Genomic DNA, 17,060 nt, shown 5'->3' on the forward strand with positions numbered 1-17,060 from the left:
GTTTAGTGCCTGTGATGATAGATATTTATACACCATGAACAATTCAAGATAGTTTGACACCATCCACCAGAATATTAATAATGGTGCATATTTAGATGATGAGTTGTTAGCTCCTGTAAAGTCTCTTGGGTTTAGGTTTCACATGTGTCCATATTGCAAGTGTTTGTATTGCAAGTTGGTGTTGATGGGAATTAAAGGCTTGGAATTATCTGTGCCTGAGTCAGTCAATGGTGTGACAATCAATACACAATACCTCATTAGTATTTGACCTTGGTCTGCCCACATGGTAGCTTGAAATGGTCATTGGTGAAATAAGTAAAAATCCTTCTGATATTTAACTTTTGTATGCAGAACCTTGGACCCTGTGATCATCAATTTGAATTTAAATTTTTGCAGGATTGATAGCTTAACAATTGTATCTCATAGTTGTATTCAGTAGATATAGCAGTTTCATGTTCAATCTAATGCAATTAGGAAAACAGTTTTACAGTGTGTGTATTTTGAGGTTTATTAATAGGTCCATCAGCCTCTTCATGAGTGCATGTATGGGTGGACCTGAACAGACTCTACAGGGGTTGTTAAGAACAACATTTTCCTATCAGATAATTCAAATTAACAAGACATGCGTTTTAGAACAATATTGGATCATGAGCTTGCATCACGATTGTTGAAATTAGGAATTTCCTGGCGAACTTAAATTGCTTGAGGCAAGTTGGTGGTTAGTATGGCAGGTGTGTAGGGCAGGCTAATCTGTCATTAATAGGACTGGTGCAGTAAGGAATCAGGGTTGCATAACAGGATTAGTATTAGCTGAGAGTATATCTGTGATCAGAACAAGATTATCAGGGAAGATTATGGACTATTTACATACAAGCATTCCTATGTATATTGTTGGTCTACAGCTTGGATATTAATTCCATATGGACTTTAAGCTGGTCTGGCTGATGCTTCTTTAGAGGAAATTATCATTATGATAGACAGTAGTGTGTTGTGTTGTGGTGGCAAAATGGTTTATTGAATATTTGGTTCTAATACTTATCCAGTATGTTGTTAAGTGTTTTGTATGGAAAGTATTGACATTGGATTTCTTATTTTGTGAAAATTACCAGCTTCAGTGTAGATCTTAGAAAAGTGTTAAAATTTGCAATCTAACATTGTTAAAAGTAAGTTACATTTTAAATGGAAGAAACAATTATTTATATGTGGCTTTTATAAATTGAAATTAAGTTAATAAACAGTGAGTCTTTCTAACCATATCTCAATGTTGCAACTGATTCAGAAATGTTTAATGGATTATGTCAAACAACTTTCAAAGTTAAACTGCTGTAAATGTTGCTGCTAATTAAGACGACATGCATTTAATAGTGATATCAGTTTTCTACTGCACAGTTTAACAAATCAGTATCAATTAAATGTACAAGACCATAATGTAATGGATTTTTTGACATCCATGAAGGCTAGTTGGAAAAATGAGAGTGTAACTTGTAAACAAAACTTCTTTGAAAGAAAAGATTATGTATATTTGATACCATTTGCAGTAACAGCATTTTTCAAGGATCACTTAATTGTGTAGGTTTAATGTGAGAGTACTGGAGAGAAAAAAAGAGCAAGACTTGCTCTCCATTCACAGTAAAATAATAAGGATATGGAGAGGAAGTTCTAGCTTTTAAAGACGAAAAATGATAAATTATTGATGGAGACAGGGCATATTAAGTGCTGTGTTGGCTAAGAGACAGGAATTCTGGAATAAGGATGGTCCAGGTTTGTGAGAATTCTGCTAGATTCATTTGTGGTGCTGTATGAAGAGTTCTTGAAATGTTGACCAAATATGGATAAACACTTCAGTTCCTTGAGTTGGGTGTGTTGACACTTTTGTTAGAAGAAATTGGATACAAATACAATCTTGATTGGACATATAAAAAACACATCTTGATTGAACATACTATACATCATCATTGATGGGACATTTGGATCATTATAAATCCATTCTATGAAAACTGGATTTATGTTGAAACGTTGTTAAATATATCATTGAATCACCTGGATTGTTAACTTAGATATTTGTTCTGCGATGCACACTTCCAAGTTCGGTTCATTGCCCCTGATCAATGGTGGCTGTCCTTATCATCAGTGGGTGGGGAGAAGGGTCGCCTGGCGCATGAATGGGCTCCATCATCAGCACCACCAGAAAACGTAAGTTTACACTATTGGGATCTGTGGAGCTGTGTTCTGGAAAAACTGGGCTTAATGCATGTGCGTAGTGTCATCCCAGATAAGCCTGTGCAATCTGCATAATGTTAATATTTTGTGTGTGGAGGAAGTCTCTTCTAAACAAAAATCCACTATAGGGGGAAAGTGTGGTCCTTGATCAGCTAATGTTCAGACTGCACACGCAAATCTAGGATGACTGTTTTAGCACATGCATTAAGCCCAGGTTTCCCAGAACTCGTCTTGATGAAATGACTTTTGTCATGTAAAGCATATAAAAGCATGTAAAAGAGAACATATGTAGTTATTTCTTAACATTTTATTATTTTGGAACATTATTGTGAAAACATAATAACACAATTTTGCTAAAATATTTACGTGGCCAGTCACTTATCGCTTTTCAGATAATATTTGTTTGCCGTTTAAGGTTAAAACGTCAGTTTAACTGTCAGCCACTCTTGGTTTTAATAATACTTGATTGGCCAGTCAATTCCTTGTTACTTTACGCATGTCAAAATTATTGGTCAAAAGCATTAATCATTGATCCACTCTGTATTTATTTGTTAATTGTCGTCGCCACCTTTTGATTGGTTCTCTGCTCAAGTGATTTCTCATGTGACCATCAAATAGTTTTTCATTGGTTCTCTGCACACATGATTTTGCACACGTAGTCATGAATGTATGTATTAAGTTAGTAATGGTTTGCGGAACGCGGCGAGGACAAAAGGAGAAAATGCCCAGCCATGTAAAATGTTAATTGTGGAATAAGACTGTTTCTTATCTTATTATGCAATGATGAATTTGTGAATGTAAAATGGTTGTTGTCCCCTACCGGTTTCACCGGAGGGAACTTATGGTTTGTGCTCTGTGTGTCAGTCAGTCTGTCTGTCTGTCCGTCACACTTTTCTGGATCCTGCGATAACTTTAAAAGTTCTTAATATTTTTTCATAAAACTTGCAACATGGATAGATGGCAATATGGACATTATGCACAGCATTTCATTTTGTTTCTACATCAAAAATTGTGGTTGCTTTGGCAACCAAAAATAATTCTGAAAATGGTGGAATTTCTGACAATGGTGGAGCCGGTAGGGGACCATATTGCTTGACAATAGCTTTGTTGTATTTAAATTGGAGAAGTTAATTGTACATAAAGAAATTGAAACAGCAATTAAATTGGACTTGAATTATTCCATGACTTTGTTGTACATTTCATCATATTTTATCATACAGATGAATTGACAATATCACAATGGAACCCACTTGCCTAATTCACAATGTAATAAACTTCATTCCCTAGCTCAGTTAATACAATTCACATCATTACCGCAAGTTGCGCACGGTGTTGCTAATCGAACAAGCTATGCGACACTTGGTAAGATGCCGAAAAAAAAAGGATAAATCCAGAGTATTAAGTTTGGTAAGGGAAGATTTTCTAGGCTTTTCAACAAAGAATATAATGTTTACTGGTATTATTAAATCTCTTAAAACATTGCAACTTTTTATGGCCCCGGATCGAATGATTGTCAGTCATTCATTCATTGTATGTGGTCATAACTTTTGCAATATTGAAGATAGCAACTTGATATTTGGCATGCATGTGTATCTCATGGAGCTGCACATTTTGAGTGGTGAAAGGTCAAGGTCATCCTTCAAGGTCAAAGGTCAAATATTTGGCTTCAAAGCGGTGCAATAGGGGCATTGTGTTTCTGACAAACACATCTCTTGTTTTTACTTTGTTTTTACAAAAGTTTCATATTTACGCATTGTTTTACAAACAGGTAAATAATAAGTACATGTATATTATATAGAATATTTATTTTAGAAAAAAAGAATATTTTCAATTCCCAAAATTGTTTTATACATATAATAATGAATATTATCACATGCCATACCCATGTAATATAACCATTACATATTTTATTATATTACACATATGTAATCACATTTTTAGCTCACCTGAGCACAGTGTGCTCATGGTGAGCATTTGTGATCGCCTTTTGTCCGTCGTCCGTCGTTGGTCGTGTGTCATCAACATTTTGCCTTGTGTACACTCTAGAGGCCACATTTATTGTTCGATCTTCATGAAACTTGGTCAGAACATTTGTCCCATTGATACCTCGACTGAGTTCAAAACTGGGTCATGATGGGTCAAAAACTAGATCACTAGGAAAAAAAAAAGAAATCCCTTGTGAACACTGTAGAAGTCACATTTGTTGCTAAATCTTCAAGTAACTTTGTCAAAATGTTTGTCTAAATGAAATGTTGGTTGAGTTTACAAAATTAATGGTTCCGGTCCGTTGAAAAACATGGCCGCCAGGGGGCGGGGCAGTATTCCTTATATGGCTATAGAGAAACCTTGTGAACACTCTAGAAGTCACAATTTTTGCCTATTCATCATGAAACTTGGTGGAAACATTGCTTTCATTGATATCTTGGACAAGTTCGAAAATGGTCCAGATCGTAGAAAAAACATGGCTGCCATGGGGGGGAAGCAGTTTTCTTCATATGTATATAGTGGAAACATGTGAACACTCAAGAAGTCACATTTTTTGTCCAATCTGTATGAAATTTGGTCAGAACATGTGTTTTCTGGATATGACGGTTGAGTTCGTAAATGGTTACGTTTGCTTGAAAAACATGGCTGCAAAGGGGCCGGGCATTTTTCCTAATATGGCTATATATGGCTATAGTAAAATCTTGTTAACACTCTAGAGGCCAAATTTATTGTCTGATCTTCATGAAACTTGGTCAGAAGATTCATCCCAATAACATCTTGGATGAGTTCGAAAATGATGCCGGTTGGTTGAAAAACATGGCTGCCAGAGGGCGGGGCATTTTTCCTTATATGGCTATAGTAAAACCTTGTTAACACTCTAGAGGCCACAGTTATTTTCCGATCTTCAGGAAACTTGGTCAGAAGATTTGTCCCAATGATATCTTGGATGAGTTTGAAAATGGTAATCTTTGCTTGAAGAACATGGCTGTCAAGGGGCGGGGCATTTTTTCTTATAAGGTATATATGGCAATAGTTTAATCTTGTTAACACTCTAGAGGCCACATTTATTGTCCAATCTTCATGAAACTTGGTCAGAAGATTCATCCCAATAATATCTTGGGAGAGTTAAAAAATATTGCCCTTTGGTTGAAAAACATGGCCGCCAGGGGGCGGGGCATTTTTCCTTATATGGCTATATTAAAACTTTGTTAACACTCTAGAGGCCACATTTATTCTCCAATCTTAATGAAATTTGGTCAGAAGATTGGTCTCAATGATATCTTGGATGAGTTCAAAAATAATTATGTTTGCTTGAAAAACATGGCTTCCAAGGGGCGGTCTTCATAAAACTTGGTTAGAAGAATTGTCCCAATAATATCTTGTTATCTCAGTTGAGCGACTTTGGGCCTTTCAGGCCCTCTTGTTAATTGTTTTCATTGGTTTAGTTTTCGTTTATTGACCAATCGCATTTCGTTACTTTGCTGAAATGACGTTGCAACGTCAAATTACGTCACGTAATGTAAACAACATTCAGGATTTATCATTACGTTTGCCTAAATATTTATTTAATTTGCTCATTTAAAAGCATGTGATAAAAAAGATCTGACACTCGTTGTCATATCATACCATATTTTATTAAACTCGTCCAGGAATTTTGTTAGTAAGCTGGCCAAAGGCTCGCTTACTAACAAAATTCCTGAACTCGTTTAATAAAATATGGTATGATATATGACAACTCGTGCCAGATCCTATATGAATTAAAATGTTTTTGCATATGTTTATTTTCAAGTTATTAAAAGTTGAAAGATAAATGAATTGAAAACGATTGGAATTAAGATAAGGGTGGTATCAATTTCCATTTCAATGAGAACTGTGTCTATCAGAGGTCATGGTTATTTGAAAATAAGACTAGGAATGTTTAAATAAGATAAAGCAAACAAATAGAATCTGTATTATCACAAGTCATTTTCGGATATTTGTGAATTGAAGTTGTGAACTCAAGTTAGCTCTGAGGGTACTGTATTTCACTGCCATTTGTGTAAATCTGTAGGAATGAAAATATTTATTCGTAGAATTAAGTATACATTTTTTTCAGTAAATTAATGTTTACCATTTTGTCCGATAAACAAGATAATGAAGCTGAATAAATGTGTCTAGATCATAGTGCAACAACATAAACACATAAAAAGAACATAAGTTGCATGAGATGGTACATCATTGGTTTTCTTTCGTTAAAAAAATCATGGCCAGTATTCCTGCCCCATTCCCAATAGAAAAAATATATATTTTCCCCAAATGTGACATTCCCAATTTGAAGGTTAAAAAAATTGTTTAGATCTCAACATTTAGTTCATCTCCCATCCAGCTCTATAAGTTGGACCTTAGTAAATATCCCTTTGCATGCTGGGAAATTTGTCGTCTGCTTTAATGTCGTCTGCTGAATTTCTAAAATAAGCATTTTCTTCGATTTTTTTCAAAGAATACTATCAGAATAGCAAACAGTTTGGAGCCTGATGAGACGCCACGTTCTGTGGCGTCTCATCTAGATCCAAACTGTTTGCAAAGGCCTTAAAAATTCGGTTCCCGCACTGAAAGGGATATACTATTGACAACACGTCTATTCTCAGTATTAAGTATTTGTTAGCAAAACAACAACAACATCAATTTCCAAATTTATTCAAAACAATTCAATTTATCTCATACCAAAGGGACCCATTCCCACAATGGTGAAACAAAACACTGCACATGTATTTGTGTTGTAAAGTCAGAAGTGTCAGTTTGGGTCTGAGTGAATATTCCTGGACTGTATTGTAAACACATTATTGGCAGAACTGTCCCCATATGGAGTTGTGCATGGCCATGGATTCATTGCTGTTCATTACAGTAATTGAATATTGGGTGAGTTGACTGGACAGAAGTATAATGCTGGCCTGGTACATAATAATATGGCTGAACAATTTGTGGTTCAGGAACCGTTAGTCGACATTTGCATGTTTTTTGGGTGGGATGTTCTGTCAGTTTCATTATGCAGGCATTGACCATGCAGTGATTGGATATTGTTATAGCGCGACAACCTAACCTGGCATGTGTTTACTTCATTAGCATAAATTCTCACATTTGATTGTTTTTTGCATTTGAATTTGTTTTTTTCTGTGCAAGTAAAATTTTAGGCTAGTTCCATGAAAACTGTGCTTGATGCATGTGCCCAAAGTGTCATTCCAGATAAGCCTGTACCATCTGCACAGGCTAATCAGGGAGGACTTTTTTCTGTTTTTATGGTATTTTATGTTTATAGGAAGTCTCCTATTAGCAAAAGTCGCATTTGTTTGGAAAGTTTTGTCCCTGATTAGCCTGTGTGGACTGCACAGGCTAATCTGGAATGCCACTTTATGCACATGCACTTTAATGCTCGCACGGTCTCTTCAGAAGGAGGTTTATATGAGCAGGACGAGCACGATGTTTAGATCACCAAGATATGAGCAGGACGAGCACGATGTTTAGATCACCAAGATATGAGCAGGACGAGCACAATGTTTAGATCACCAAGATTTTCAAGACTGGTATTGTTTTATCATGAAAAAGATACCTTTTGTGGTTACTTTGGTATTATGCTGATTTCTTCTAAATTATGAAATAGATTCATAATGTGTTTTATAAAGCAATATGTGAAGTATTTAACCACATTCTTCTCTTTAATATTAGTTGAATTGTAAATGAAAGAAGACCTTGTTGCTGCTGTTACAACTTTGTCAAGTGGTACTTTTAGACCGGATGACTGACAAGTTGTTGAGACTGGAATTATGGAAGTAATTTCTTTTATTTAGTGCATATAACACTTTAACCAAGTGCCATGTTCAACTGATTTATGAGATATTCTCACACAGTTTGGTTTCGATAGCAAACAAATATTCTTTGTAAGTTGTAATACTATATAAACTTATAAAGAGTTATGATTTAACTGCTTTTGTGGATCTTGTGTCTTTTGAGTCCCAGATTATTTCAGTGGAAAGAAATTTGTTTTACAAACTTGAACCAAAACTTTATAAACATGTCTTATTGAGATTTTTTAACCACAGTTTCATCGCTAATTGGAAGTGCATGCTTGGTGAATGCATGAATGATTGCCTACCTGTACATTTGTTTGTACATCTGCTAGGAAACATGCTGCAATTCTGAAATGGATTGTTTGAAATGTTTGAACAGTTGAGACCTTGGAGGAAACACCTGCATCAAACAGCACTGTTTGGGATGTTTTGTTTACAATGCAAATAAGGAGTTACAAAAAAAGGCCTGGTAATGTGCCTGGAAATGTCTGAGGTGCAGGAACAAGTTGTTTTCCATCATTACCGTAGCTGTTCTAAATGCTGTTCATTTACCTGATGAACTCAGTTATGGTGAAAGCCTGGTTTTCACTTGAAGCTCAAGTTCATTACCTGCGTAGACCCAAGTACTTTCAGGTCATTTACATTTAAAAAAGAAAATAATTATGTTCATTCTTATAACATGGAATAAGACAATTATCTTATGATGTTTGTTTTGATTACATTCTGGAGTCCACTCGAAGGAATTTAACATCTCAAGATATGAGAATTACTCTTTCTATGGGAAACCGGGGCTGAATTCATGTGTGGGAAATGTTGTCTCAGATTAGCCTGTGCAGTCTGCACAGCACAGGCTTATCAGGGAGGACACTTTCCAGCTTAACTGGATTTTAAGAGAAACTCAAAATTACATGAAAGCAGGAAGTTGTGTCCCTGCTTTAAGCGGCAACAGACTGCTAATCATGATACTTGACACACATGCATTGGGCTTGGTTTTTACCTCAATTATGTCTTTTATGTCTATATTGATACAGTGCTTTCCACAGGATTTTTGTCAGGCGCCCCGGCGCTGATAAGGGTGGTTCAGGAGGGGTGTCCCCTCCCTAAGTTGATTTGTTTATTTTAACGTATCAATTGATGTTCTGTGGTGCGTTATAACTCAAAGAAAAACAGCGTCAAAAGACATCTTTTGGTGCGCTATGACTCTTCAAGAAAATCCTCCAGCCATTTCAAAGGGATCTTTTCACGGTTTGGTAAATTGACAAAATTGAAAAAAGTTGTTTCAGATTCGCAAATTTTCGTTTAAGTTATGATATTTGTGAGGAAGCTAGGAATAGCCGAGAGGGCTAATGAGTTTTTACTTCAGACTAACTCCAGGACTCCGGGGGTCACTGGTTCGAGCCCTGGTACCTGCCACTTTGTTTTCCTTTTTTATGCCCCCCTTTGAAGAAGAGGGGGTATATTGCTTTGCTCATGTCGGTCGGTCTGTCGGTCGGTCTGTCGGTCCGTCCACCAGGTGGTTGTCAGATGATAACTCAAGAACGCTTGGGCCTAGGATCATAAAACTTCATAGGTACATTGATCATGACTCGCAGATGACCGCTATTGATTTTGAGGTCACTAGGTCAAAGGTCAAGGTCACAGATGAAGGTCACAGTTACTGGAAATAGGCATTTTAAGGATTTAGCATGGTTCAAACAAGGGAAACAACTACCGTTTATGCATGTTCTTTTTGTTACAGCATTTGCCTCCCTTGTAATATATTTAGCATTTGCCTCCCTTGTAATATATTTAAATTTTACCAAATGTAAGGCATTTTTGTAATGCATTGCACCACCACCACCACCATCACCACAACCACCACCACCACCACCACCACCACCACCACCACCACCACAAAAAACGTATTCACACCATGGCTGCTACTACAACTTATAGCCCATATAGGGGGGCATGCATGTTTTACAAACAGCCTTGTTTAATTTTATTCTTGATTTTTTACTGGAGCTTTTAAGATCCAATGTTTACATTTATCAATATAAAGCATTTAATGACAAACTTCAAAATATGCCGAAATCTGTGAAAAGGCCACTTTAAAAATATAAATTGTTAAAAAACTTTCCCGCATAGATAGTAAAATCCCGACTCGAACGATTCCCCAATACATCCGTTTCAACCCAACTCTATTACTGTATACTTACTACTTTTCAAGTTCCTATATATTACCCGATAATCCCGTTAATTCTGTTTTTATAAATCACTTCTGGTAAATATTATTTCAGTTATTTCTTTAACACAAACTTTGCCATTTTTCTATAGTATCAAATAAATGTTAACTGACTATTTATAGATTTGAGGAAATATTGCCTCTGAACTTGCGTCAATCCCCTGACGTGTTGTGTGCTTGTTAAAACACTCAATGCACGCGCGCTTTCTATGCAAATGACGCGACGTTGTACATGCTGCATAATTTTCCCGCTCTTTTTAATTGAGAAAAAGATTCAACACAAAATAAATTTGCATTGCATATTTGAAGCAAAAATATTTCAACGTTGCGGTAACATTTACATTCGGAAGTGTGTTTCGGATTAAAAACGCGTTAGCATCGAGTTACGGGAATGGGTTTCAGATTACAAATTTAATTATTCCCAAGTGAGATTTCATCAAATATTAACAGTTGGGTTATGAATTCAACGATAATTTGTTTAAACACTTTACGCGTCGAATGTTTTGACAGAATTATGCATGAAATTCACGTTGTCCACGAGGATTACAGCCGGTTGCAATCATCAGTCTTCTAGGTAACTGGCTAAGATTTTTGTGGCAATTACATGTACGTCACAAGTCGTCTGCATGATTTAACTGCAGGTATTGCCTGCCTACTGCTGTCGCTCATACATAGCGTGCCAATATTGATTTTCTAATGGTGTCCGCTCTCTAATTGAAGTAGTTTTCACCCAATTTTCACCAAATTTGGTCAGAAGTTGTGTCTAGATGATATGTAGGTCAAGTTAAAATATGGGTCATGCCAGGTCAAAAACAGAATTCTTGAGGTTACTTAGTGCATTTCAAGCATTTAGCATGGTGTCCGCTTTCTAATTGAAGTAGTTTTCATCGATCTTCACCTAATTTGGTCAGAAGTTGTGTCTAGATGATATGTAGGTCAAGTTTGAATATGGGTCATGCCAGGTCAAAAACGAAATAACGAGGTTACATAGTGCATTTCAAGCATTTAGCATGGTGTCCGCTCTCTAATTGATGTAGTTTTCATTCGATCTTCACCTAATTTGGTCAGAAGTTGTGTCTAGATGATATGTAGGTCAAGTTCAAATATGGGTCATGCAGGGTCAAAAACTAGGTCATGAGGTCACTTAGTGCATTTCAAGCATTTAGCATGGTGTCTGCTCTCTAATTGAAGTAGTTTTCATCCGATCTTCACCTAATTTGGTCAGAAGTTGTGTCTAGATGATATGTATGTCAAGTTAGATTATAGGTCATGCCGGGTCAAAAACGAGGTCACGAGGTTACTTAGTGCATTTCAAGCATTTAGCATGGTGTCTGCTCTCTAATTGAAGTAGTTTTCATCCGATCTTCACCTAATTTGGTCAGAAGTTGTGTCAAGATGATATGTAGGTCAAGTTCGAAAATGGGTCATGCCAGGTCAAAAACGAGGTTGCGAGGTTACATAGTGCATTTCAAGCATTTAGCATGGTGTCCGCTCTTTAATTGAAGTAGTTTTCATCCGATCTTCACCTAATTTGGTCAGAAGTTGTGTCTAGATGATATTAAGGTCAAGTTCAAATATGGGTCATGCCGGGTCAAAAACGAGGTCACAATGTGACTTAGTGCATTTCAAGCATTGAGCATGGTGTCCAAAACCTTCGAACGGGCGTATCTTGTGACAGTTTGGCACTCTTGTTCTATTCCTATTTTGTATAAGCTCTTAAATTGTGTCTAACCACTTAACCATACATTGTTAGAAGGAGTGTCTTACTATTGTATTCAGTAACACAGTCTGAGAAGTGAGGCTTAACCCCAGGAAATTAAAGCTTATATTATTCTTTATTTTATGGCCAATCCTAATAGGGAACCTGTGTCAATCCTTACGGAAAGCACTTGTATGTATTATAGGAAAATACTTCTGTTAACTGCTGTACTGTTGTTCTGCTGACTTCACCAAATTAGGTGAAGATCAGATGAAAACTACTTCAATTAGAGAGCAGACACCATGCTAAATGCTTGAAATGCACTAAGTGACCTCGTGACCTAGTTTCACTCTTTTCCAGAACCAGTTATAAAAAGCAGAGAAATAGAAAACAATCGTCAATAAAATTATACTACAAATATCTGTTATATATGTTTAAGTAACTGTGGTTATGATTGTTATTAACAACGAATTAATCAGGTAAGAATTGTTTAAACATTTTAATAAACCAGGATAATTATCTTTAAAACTGATGTGACATAATAAATAATTATGGTATTTGGTGAAGTACATGTAGGGTAACTTACATCTTATAATGCACAATTTCCATGTAAAAGAAATTTGAATGACTGCAAATGCTCAAATGCTCAAATCATGTCAGAATTAAAATGAGATGGCAAATCTGTAAGGGTTGAATTTTTCGTCACTTTTGTGACCTAGATTTAACATATTACTTTACTGTGAATTTTGTGGAAGTTTTACTTACTGTGAATTTTTGTTGAGGTTTTACTTTACTGTGAATTTTTGTAGAGGTTTTTCTTAACTGTGAATACGTGTAGAGGTTGTATGGTACTTTGAATTTTGCAAGAATGTCTTGGGGATCCTAATTTTCTGCCTCATTGCCTACAGGTGATTTTAAACTACAGAATGTAAAACTTCTGCTCTGGTTTCAATAATAGAGGGAGTCTTGAAACAATGTTAATCATTCCTGCACATTTTTAACGCCCTAGATGCTCTGATTGTGCCTAGACAGTCTTGCATATTTCATGTACATCTAGGTTTTTGTTTCTGGTTAGAAAACAACAATAACTTTAGCATAATTATGTACAAATAGTGCAACAAAATTTGGGCCAAGAAAGATAACTTTAACTTAAAGGGGCCCTTTCACAGATTTTGGCTTTTTTTTTAACTTATTCATTAAATGCTTTATATTGATAAATGTAAACATTGGATCGTAAAAGCTCCAGTAAAAAATCAAGAAAAAAATTTAAAAAAAGGAAAAGAACATTGCCCGGAGCAGGTTTCGAACCAGTGACCCCTGGAGTCCTGCCAGAGTCCTGAAGTAAAAACGCTTTAGCCTACTGAGCTATTCCGCCGAGTACACATCCTTGACGTATTTTATACCTTATATAAGCAATCTTCGTAGTTTCACAAAATTTAACGACAAAAACAGAACTCTCCAAATTATTCAATCGTTTCGCGTTGCAACGCTTTATAATTTTTAGGTTTTAAAATCGTCAAAAGATGCATATAATGGCTATATTAGAGCATGGTTAATGTTCAGTATTACTGTTTCCTCACAAATATCATAACTAAAACGAAAACTTACGAATCTGAAACAACTTTTTTCAATTTTGTTAATTTACCAAAGCGTGAAAAGATCCCTTTAAGGAGTGCAATTACTCAACTCATTTAAAATTAACTGTATTTGTGTGGTGCAGTATTTTGTTCATAGAGATATTGTAAAGTAGCTCAGTCCAATTAAATGAACCTAATTGCTGGATTCATACTTAGCAAGAAGTCTCCTTCCTTATAACTGAGCGTTGCTCTGGAAAAACGGGGTTTAATGCATGTGTAAGGTGCCGTCTCAAATTAGCCTGTGCAATCAGGGACTAACTAGCTTATCAGGGAAGACAATTTTCACTTGTATTTTCTGTTTAAATTAAATGCTTTCTGAGGGAAAATCCAGTTTAGGTGGAAAGTATTTCCCTGGTTAGCCTGTGTGTACAGCACAGGCTTATCTGGGATGACACTTTATGCTTATGCATTAAGCCCCATTTTCCCATGGCTTATTTGTATATTTTGGGTATTCAATGGTTCACTAAACAGTTATGTGTAAAGTTATAAATGAAAATTCTTCGAATGTGTTTAAATCATATTTCTGAGTTTCTTCAGGAAACCAATTTCAAATAAAATCGGTAGTTTTGTATACAATCTTTTAAATTCAATGTGTAAATTTTAGCCTTAACAAGGAGAGAATTGATCTTTTGCAGTACCATGTCATTTTTCATAATTTTTATTTTATAAATAATTCCTGAGGAACAAAATAGGAACTTAGGTTTGAGCATTCACAATATCTGAAGAACAAAATAAATGAAATAGAATCTTTTATTGGAAAGTGTTCACATACATTTTTAGGTCAGGTTAGCACCATGTGTTTGTTCTCCATGTAATGGCCATTGTTCCAACATGGTGATGAGTGTTGATAACTGTGAGACAAGTCATCCCAAGGGGTATTTTGCATCTGGTCTAGGTACTTCTGGCATTTAAAAGAATTCATTAGGACCCTGCAATGTGGTCTGATGCCTTTATGTTTTGTTTCTGGAGTAACTTTATATTGTTTCGGCACACTTTTAGTGTTGAATTATTTAATCGATTTCAATATGGAATTTCTACAGAAGCATCCATGTTGTTGATTATGTAAAGCTGCAGGAATCAATTACCATTATTATGACAGAAGAGATTGCTACACATTAAAAAATTGTATTGAGAAATTACAATAGTTTAAAATGATGGTTTATAAAATCACCTGTTTGTGAAATACCAATATAAATATTTTTATAAGAACAGACCCTTACTTAGACTGTCAGAGGGTTAGAAGCTAACATTTTGAGTATTGCTTGCTCACACTGGTTCTTTCAAAGCTTTCTTTACAGAAAAGATATGAGCAGCATCATGCTGTACTGAGTCTTATGCCATATGTGGCCAGGGAAGCTTCAGAGCAGTCTAATGCCATATGTGGCCAGGGAAGCTTCAGAGCAGTCTGATGCCATATGTGGCCAGGGAAGCTACAGAGCAGTCTAATGCCATATGTGGCCAGGGAAGCTACAGAGCAGTCTTATGCCATATGTGACCAGGGAAGCTTCAGTCTCAGCAGTCTTATGCCATATGTGGCCAGGGAAGTTTAGAGCAGTCTTATGCCATATGAGGCCAGGGAAGTTTAGAGCAGTCTTATGCCATATGTGGCCAGGGAAGCTTCAGAGCAGTCTTATGCCATATGTGGCCAGGGAAGCTTCAGAGCAGTCTAATGCCATATGTGGCCAGGGAAGTTTAGAGCAGTCTTATGCCATATGTGGCCAGGGAAGCTTCAGAGCAGTCTTATGCCATATGTGGCCAGGGAAGTTTAGAGCAGTCTTATGCCATATGTGGCCAGGGAAGTTTCAGAGCAGTCTTATGCCATATGTGGCCAGGGAAGCTTCAGAGCAGTCTAATGCCATATGTGGCCAGGGAAGCTTCAGAGCAGTCTTATGCCATATGTGGCCAGGGAAGCTTCAGAGCAGTCTGATGCAGTCTGGTCAGGCAGCGAGTTTTTTCCTTCTTTATAAAGTACTGGAAAAAGGCACTTTCCCAATTAGGAAAAAACTACAAAATTCCCAATTGTTGTCAAACAAATTCCCAATTGAAGGTTTTCTTTTCTTTTTTTTTAAATAAAATGCCACATTTAGTTAGTTTCTGTATGCACCACTAGGGCTTGAACCTAAGTAAATATAATATTAACAAGTTGACAACACTTTGTTATCAATTTTTAAGTATTTGATGCGATTTTTCCCAATTTCAGGGTTTTTCACGCACATTTTTCCCAATTAGGGTTGGTACTGGTACTTTTCCCTATTGGGCAAAATAAATCACTTGATTAGGAGCTACCATGTATGCTATATATTGAATGACAGAATAGTTTCTAACCTGGCAGACTGGTCTGGAGCTACCCAGGCCACATTTTTCATAAGACCCATTTTTGAATTTACACTGATGATTTTTTTAGACAATTGTTTCTTGTGGGCCACTGCTAGGTCCATTCAGCTGTTACGATGGACTGGTTATTTTCAAAATGGCAAATCAACAACTGCCAAAATGGCAATTTTTTTATCAAGAGGATGTTTAATTGCTGCTATTTGGTTTCAGGTGGGAATGGGTGGAGATCATCGAACCCCGCACCCGTGAACACATGTACGCCAACCTGACCACAGGCGAATGTGTGTGGGACCCACCCCCGGGCGTGAAAATGTGAGTTCTCTCCCCTTTACCATATATCAGTAGCCAATGTTTTCATGGACTTAAAGGAGGGACACTGTATATGATGTAACCATTGTTTCCAGGGGTTTTATTTGAAGGGTTCACTGTTTGAGATTTGCTTTAAAAAAATGCACTGTTGATTGTGAATGTTTTGCTGTGGAATATATTTGAGCCGTGCTCTGTGAAAAGAGGGTTTAAAGCATGTGCATAAAGTGTTGTCACAGATTAGCCTGTGCAATCCATTATGTGCCCTCTTGAACCCTCTTGCCAAGGGATGGGCTGCTATGCCTGTGTCAAAGTGGTGCACTGGGGGTACTATAGATTGAGTCAGAAATTCCTTTAAAAGTTGTTACCAGGCAGTTGGTTTTCCATTTAACTGACTTATTGTTTTCAAAGATCGGTCCTGTAAAATAATATGTTCCAACTACTTACACAGTCAGTATTTCAAAGGCTGAGTGACAGCTCATGTGGTTGGCAATATGTAGCACTTCTAATGTCTGGTTCCCATGTGATCTGTGATGGACAGGAACTGACAGGGAGACAATAGTCTGCCTCCCCACTGGGACATTATAGTTTTCTCCTGTAGGTCGCTGGCAGCAATTATAGTAGTCATTATGGTAGAATTGCAGCTGAGGCTCCATAACATTTGAGCTGCACTGTGTGAAAAGGGGGTTTAATGCATGTGCGTAAAGTGTCATCCCAGATTAGCCTGTGCAATGTGCACAGGCTAATCAGGAACGACACTATCCGCCTTAACTGTTTTTTTTACAAGAAGAGACTTTCTTTAAACAAAAAATGTAATAAAGCGGAAAATG

General features: G+C 36.6%; 1 protein-coding gene across 6 annotated transcripts in view; it reads left to right on the forward strand.

The window, feature by feature from the left end:
- Nucleotides 1-17,060, forward strand: part of LOC127851064 (rho GTPase-activating protein 39-like) — a 134,825-nt gene that overhangs the window by 33,580 nt on the left and 84,185 nt on the right. For 2 of the 6 annotated variants that reach the window (XM_052384520.1, XM_052384562.1), the window contains exons 1-2: nt 12,335-12,432; nt 16,135-16,236. In XM_052384520.1, the coding sequence (XP_052240480.1) occupies nt 12,404-12,432; nt 16,135-16,236 (131 nt within the window). In that variant the 5' untranslated portion in view covers nt 12,335-12,403. Of the gene's footprint in view, nt 1-12,334; nt 12,433-16,134; nt 16,237-17,060 lie in introns of those variants that run through there. The other 4 variants (XM_052384557.1, XM_052384530.1, XM_052384541.1 and 1 more) reach the window with 2 other exon arrangements.

This window comes from Dreissena polymorpha, chromosome 1 (genome assembly GCF_020536995.1).
Source record: "Dreissena polymorpha isolate Duluth1 chromosome 1, UMN_Dpol_1.0, whole genome shotgun sequence".
NCBI lineage: Eukaryota > Metazoa > Mollusca > Bivalvia > Myida > Dreissenidae > Dreissena > Dreissena polymorpha.